Source organism: Balaenoptera ricei, chromosome 14 (genome assembly GCF_028023285.1).
Source record: "Balaenoptera ricei isolate mBalRic1 chromosome 14, mBalRic1.hap2, whole genome shotgun sequence".
Taxonomy (NCBI): Eukaryota; Metazoa; Chordata; class Mammalia; order Artiodactyla; family Balaenopteridae; genus Balaenoptera; species Balaenoptera ricei.
Window position 1 is genome coordinate 87,963,088 of NC_082652.1, and position 6,916 is coordinate 87,970,003.

At 33.2% G+C, this 6,916-nt stretch overlaps 1 protein-coding gene across 1 annotated transcript; it reads left to right on the forward strand.

The window, feature by feature from the left end:
• The first annotated feature begins 329 nt into the window (after positions 1-329).
• On the forward strand, positions 330-1,417 carry TMEM167A (transmembrane protein 167A). Its single transcript, XM_059894420.1, has one exon. It carries the CDS (start codon positions 420-422, stop codon positions 636-638), a length of 219 nt encoding a protein of 72 aa, XP_059750403.1. The 5' UTR covers positions 330-419; the 3' UTR covers positions 639-1,417.
• Positions 1,418-6,916: the final 5,499 nt, after the last annotated feature.

A 6,916-nucleotide genomic window follows, 5' to 3' on the forward strand; every position in this document is an offset into this window, starting at 1 on the left:
AATGTGTTCCTCTGTTCTTTTCCTCTCTCTCTGCTTCCTTATTTTCCCTTTTTATAGGTTATTCTTACATTAGTAGTCATTTCTCTTGCAGACAGAGTAGATGAATTTAATAGTGGAGGAAAGTAGTAGGAAGACTGAATGTAGACAGGGTCAAATTCTCCAGTTTACCAATAGTAATAATATAGTGTGATTCATCTATCTGTTTCTAGGTCTATGAATTGGTTATAAACAATAGACACAGATCTAAAACAACACCTTAATTGAAGTGATTTCAAGGGTGGAATTTAGTATTTAACAATATTGAAAATAAAAGTGTTTTATTGAGACCGCGGAAGGAGCGAGAAAGGCAAGCCGGCCCGTACGCCTCTTCCGCTCCGGGCCCGGAAGGGTGATGTGGCTGGGGTTTCGCCGGCCTCACTATGTCTGCCATTTTCAATTTTCAGAGTCTGTTGACTGTAATCTTGCTGCTTATATGTACCTGTGCTTATATCCGATCCTTGGCACCCAGCCTCCTGGACAGAAATAAAACTGGGTTGTTGGGTATATTTTGGAAGTGTGCCAGAATTGGTGAACGGAAGAGTCCTTATGTTGCGGTATGCTGTATTGTGATGGCCTTCAGCATCCTCTTCATACAGTAGCTTGGAAAAATGCCAGAATTCAGTTGCAATCAGATTTAAATATGAAAAAAAAAGGACTTATCTGCAGAAAATAATGGAAAGAATGGTTAACCCTTTTATCTCTGAACATTGAATGAGATAAATTTTCAGCTGCTGTTCTCTATTATTTTTGTTATTGGACCAATGTTCTATATAAATAATTAGGATGTAACCATTTAATACTCAGAGTTTAAATATGTCTGTAACAATCAACCTCAGTACTGTCACTACAATATTACATTCTGCATATGTCATTCTGTTGTGTCAGATACCAGTTTTTAGTGAGGTATCTTTAAGGCACATAGGAGAAAACAAAATTGGTAAATTACTTAAGTTCCTTTCACCGTGATTTGGAAACGATAAATCTTTATAGAATGAGACTTTTTGGACTAGCTTTTTTATTGAAGAAAAAAAAGGTTCAATTCGTGTTGATAAGGACTGCATTCATATTTAATAATGCTTGCTTTTCCTCTGGCCACATCATTTTGAGCATTAACCAGAGTACCTCTACTGTTAGCAAACTGTAGTTTATTACAGGTATTTAAACTATTTAAAACAAGCCTATGCAGTTCTTAAGGAGGAAGATAAATGAGAAGTGACTTAAGAGTGCTATTGAGAAAAATGTTCCTATTTAACATAAAAGAATTCAGAATACCTGACTGGTGTTATTGTCTCTGAAACCTCTGGTTAAGTATGGATAAATGTCTTAAGCATAAATTTGACCAGCGCTAACTGTCGTTTTTGGAATAAGACTACATGCTTAGAGTAAAGAGCTAAACTGAATGATAATCTTATATGCGTTTTTCATTCTTTTTAGTGTTAGGTCTCTACATTTTAATTACCCCAAAATGCAAACTGTGTTTTTGTTTTTTAATACAGCACTTTAAATCTAGTTTATGTTTTGTCTATCAACTTGAACTGGAATCTTGTGTAACTTACTACATGATGATAAACAGTTTTCACATCTACTTACCATATGCCATGGCATAAATGTCTTTGAGCTTTGATGGTAAAGGAGGACCTTCAGTAATTTAACATTGGAAATGTGACTTATAAATTTTGTAGTAGAGCAGTTATTACACATTTATGGTTAACATTTCAAAATTCAGCTAAAGTTTCAAAGCAAAGGAGAACTTCTTAACTAAAAATTGCCCGTTATACATAGTATTAATTAGATATTGTTGTCAGCTGTTAATTCCCCATAAAGATAAAAAGAATAAACTTTTTTTTTTTTTAAGAAAAAAAAAAAAGTGTTTTATTATCTAACACATATTTCTTTTGTGGATTCAGCTTTGAAGGTATTAGCCTAAGATTACAAGTAACATAATCTATGGCTCGTGATCTTGTTATTATATAGTAATATTAATTTATCTATTTGAACTGGGCTATTGAAGATGTGTGATTTTTGTGAGGTTTTACATTAAGGAGAAATAGAGTTAATTCTTCCTCACTCATGATGCTTTTTTTAACACAAGTAATAATTGACTTTTTTAACTAGTCTCCTGTCCTAATTCTCCCAAATGGCATCATCTCAAAAACACACCTTGCCATTAAAAATATCTCCATCCATATTCACTCTTGGTATGTTCTTTTGCAAATATTCGGTTGGATAGATCAAAATCAGCCTCCTCCCTGTATTTTCCTTAACATACTATGTTCAGTTATATACAAGGGAGACTTTTCTATAAATGGCCCCAAACCAGAAGAGTCCAACAGAGAACAAGAATATTTTAACCTTTTCAATTCTTTTATTAGAATTCACATCTTTTTGTCAATATGTTGTTCTAAAACACAAAATTAATATCTTAGAGTCTGTGTGAAACATATGCTGGAGTGAGTTAAACATTCTGCATGATTGCATTACGTTTTTCAGACAAAATATTCTTTGGTACTTGAGAAATAATAGAAGAATTATACTTTGATGAGAAAACAATTTGAAAAAAAATCACATCAGACCTTTGAGTTTGCTGTTATTTACTGTCAAAGGAACAAATCTCTTGATTTTGTTCAATTAGTTGTATAGGCATTAGCAAGTAATTTAACTTCTCATATCCTGCCTAATTCACAGGGTTGTTGAGAGACAAAACAAGTGTATTATTTTAAAATGCAGATAGACAATGATAAAAATTTATTATTGGAAAAACTGAACATAACAAAATGTAAGAATGACAACAAAAAATATTTTAGTATCCTCTGTGAATGAGATGTCTCTATTAGCTTCCTTCCTTCCTTCCTTCCTTCCTTCCTTCCACTGATTAGCTATGTAACTTTAGAAATATTACTATAAAATAGGGTTTTTTAAGGTAACTTTTTTAGCATTTGTTCTGAAGTGCCAGAAATTATTAGATCACTTACTCAAAATATTAAAGGAATAGACTTACTCTAGATGGCTTTGGAGTGCAGTTTTCTTCTGTAGATGGTGTGACTCCTTTAAAATGGAAGTTTTGATTTTACTTTGACATTACAAGGAAAGGTTAAATTTTAAAATGTTTAGCAAAGCATTTCCTTTAAATTCTAATGCTTCACGATAATTATTTCCTGAACAATGTGACATAAATTCATTTTCAACTGCACTTAATAAAATTATACAAAATAAGGTGGAAAAGCTCTTGTATTTGAATATCATTATTGCTTAAGTCACGACTTGAATTATTCTGAACCACATATCTTAGCTTCATGAAATTTTATACCTCATAGGCACATTTCTATTCCTTGATAAAATAAGACAGACTTAAAAGAAAATATATAGCAAACAACATACTACAGAATATGCCTTTGTTGTGTGGTGTGAATCAAAAGAAATGCATATTTATATGTAGGTTTAGTGTTCACTTTTCAATTCTGGTTTAAGTTTCTGTTATAAGGAAAATTTATTTTTCTACTTCCTTTTTACTTTTTAAATCTATTTCATATTCTTTCAACCATTATTTAACATCAAACAGGAAATTTTACATTCTCAAACATAACATTCTCCATACTACTCTTCGTTTCTTGTGATGTAAATTTAAGCAACTTATTTATTTCTATTTCATCTTAATTATCAATCATGAAAAATGAGCAGTCCTCCCTCGGGCAACACAAAGAGATAGCAACACAAGTGTCATGCTCTTGGGCCTCTTTATTGTTGTCATTATAAAAAAAATATCAATGCTCCAACCCCTAGGGAAAACTAGAACAATTAGAAATCATTATCATTCAGTAACTTTGATAGGAGGTTTACATGTGTAACTGGCAAAATCATTTGTAAAGAAATTACGTGCATGCAAAAATGAGAGAGAGAACTCATTTCTCCTCCCAGAAGGAAATTGCTGGAGTTTTGACTGTGTCTGACACTCTAACAAGTGTCATGTCTTTTGATTCAAATTCTAGATGGCATTTATCATTTTCCATAGTGTTTTAATGATCTGTGTCTTCCTTCCAGTAGAAAATTGGTGTTTTAAAACACTAAAAAATAAAATTTATTTAGTACAAAATAGTGTAAGATTCAGCAAGACAGTTGTAGCTTTTTAACTGAATTAGATAATTAATATCAAAAAGACTTTCTAAAATCTGCGAAGAGGTAGTAAAGTAGGTAACATTTTTCAAATGGGATAATTGCATTCATAGTTCATAAATATACTATAAACTCAGGCCTAGATTCTCTAGATTCCTAGGCAGTAGAAATATTTTACAACTCTTGACCTTTATATTCATCATGTCAATTATCACAATTTATTCAATACATTTTAAGAAGGATGCCTGTCAAAATGTCCTCTGTCATAGGGGTACAAACGTGAAGACACACTGTATGTGTCCTAACAGTCATGCTGGCACAGCAAGACTGCTAGATTCATAGAGCACAGGGTTTGGGGATTTCAATCATACCTGGAATGCTGTGATTCTTTTAGACACTGGTGCGCACGCACATATGTTATTTAGCGAACCAACACCAAGATCTCTGTGCATCTGAGCAAAATGTGTATCTTATAATTTATTAACCGCTTTCTTCAACATGATGTGTTTCTTTATGTATATGATCCTTCTACAGCACTGCAGGCACCCTGAGGAGCAAGTTTGTCCTCCTTTAATCTTGCATATTACATGTTGTTGATAAAGTACTTTGCATTTAATACTGGCAAAGGAAATGCAATTTTAATGACTGTGACCAAGACTCCAATGCAATTGAATTCATTTGTCATGTGAAATATGATGGTCACCCAATGTATTTAAGTCATTTATGATTCCTGTGTTTATTCGTAAGAGACTTGAGCTCTTATGTTGTGAAATCGTTAAGTTTAAGGATTTAAATATATAATTTATTCCCCAATATTTTATTAGAAAAAAATCACTAATATGGCTTATTGAATGTGTGAATAAGTGAAATAAATTGACTATGATTTACATTAGCTATCGTTATTTTTATTTAATACAACAGTTAAGCATTTGTGTGTGTTTCTAACCATCTTCCTATGCAGCCACCCATCCATCCATCCGTTTACCTAATTATTGAAATTACGCTAAAAAGACTATGTCCCTATCTTACGTACTCATATCCCAACAAGTTCATTGAAATAAATTCAGTGGAATCTACAATTAATAGATAATAGCTTTTTAGATGATTATTGCGTTAGTCGTAATAATGCACTTTAATTAAAAGTAAAATGAACTACCAAAGTTTCACTGAGTCACAATGAAATGAAATTTCAAAAACTTTTACAGGAAGCCTAAAAATAACTTCTTCATTTCTTTTGTAAATTTTTAGTTGTGGAGTTGAGGTCTTTGGGAGAGATTAGATCAGATACATGATCAGAATGGTTTCAGTAACAGTCAACTGGACTAATGAATCCCACTCTTGCTCAACCTTCAGGAGTTCTTTTCAGATTCGGCCCATTCTTAAATTGTGGTCTGTTTTCCAACACTAATTATCTATATAAGAGTACTACTAGAAAATTTTCTCATGTATCACAGGTCTAGTTCTCTTTGGAATAATGATAAATTGGAATTCTGGTGCTAATTAACTTATGCCACTCTTTTTAAATTCTTTCCCCATGGCTAATACCTCCTTCTTGGAGACATTGATGAGATATGGAAACCTATTTCAGTAATTCAGTAATGAACATCAGCAAGGATGTTTTCATTCATGTGCTGTGTATATATCACAGTGTTTATTGAATAATCTGTGAAGCCTTCAACCTTAGTCTATAAAATAATATAGGACATAGTATATGGTATAATATGGTTTTATAATAGAGCCACAGAAAAAATATTACATGAATCCCAACAGGAGATGATTATTTGGTTTAAAATAACACCGGACTCCAGTGCTGATGTAGTATTTGGGCTGAGTCTTTGAAATCTAGACAATATTTGACATGCACTAGCCCCGGAAACCACCATCCAGACCGCTGTTATTCTGTCACCACCACCATACCATCATCACTGCCACCACTATTATGCCATTTGAATACCGAGGTCATTTACAGATCTAGTTTACTATTGAGAAGTCTAATGACTCCCAGAATCTTAAGTGGGATTACAGATACATATTGTATCCCATGATTTGTGGTGAAAGGACTATCGAAAGATAAGAACAGAAAGAGCATGCAAAATAGCCATCTTTCCCAATTTAGCATCGGATGAGATCTGTTATCTTCAGAGGCAAATGGCATCTTCTGACAAGGTACCTGCTCTTGATAAGAAAAAAGTCTCCATCTTGTTCTGCACTACTCAGTGTCTAAGCATGCACATGTTACCCAAATTCTCACCTTTACATCAGAATTAGTAGATTCGATGTGACAAAATTAGACATACTGTACCTATGGAGAGAAAAGATGGACCAGAGTGACTGAGATAAAAAGATATTGAAAGGTATAATCAAATGACTTCTTTAATGAGTAAGGAATTATAAGGGGTTAGACCAAGGCCAGCTAAATTGTGGTGCTCCGAGCGGTCCTTGTTCAAAAATTATTAAGAATTTTAAGATGGGGATAGCAGAACATTATACCAAGTCAGGGGCCCTTTTGAGTATGGGGCCCTGGGTGATTGCACAGCTCACAAGCCCAGGAAGCAATCCTGAATTAGACTAAGAACACCAAGCCTAGAGCAAGCTTGATTTAATATAGAAAACAAGGGTCTAGATTTGTTCTCCAAATTTCAGAATAAAGTCTTTTCTAAATACTAAAGTAGAAGGGGAAGGCAGTCCAATACGTAGTATTTATCATAAAATATGGGTATTTATGAGGAAGATATTCTGATTTTACTCAGATAAAGTTCAGAGTATC

Excerpts from the sequence above, each read along its gene's own strand:
- TMEM167A (XM_059894420.1), top strand. The coding sequence starts at position 420 with ATGTCTGCCATTTTCAATTTTCAGAGTCTGTTGACTGTAATCTTGCTG.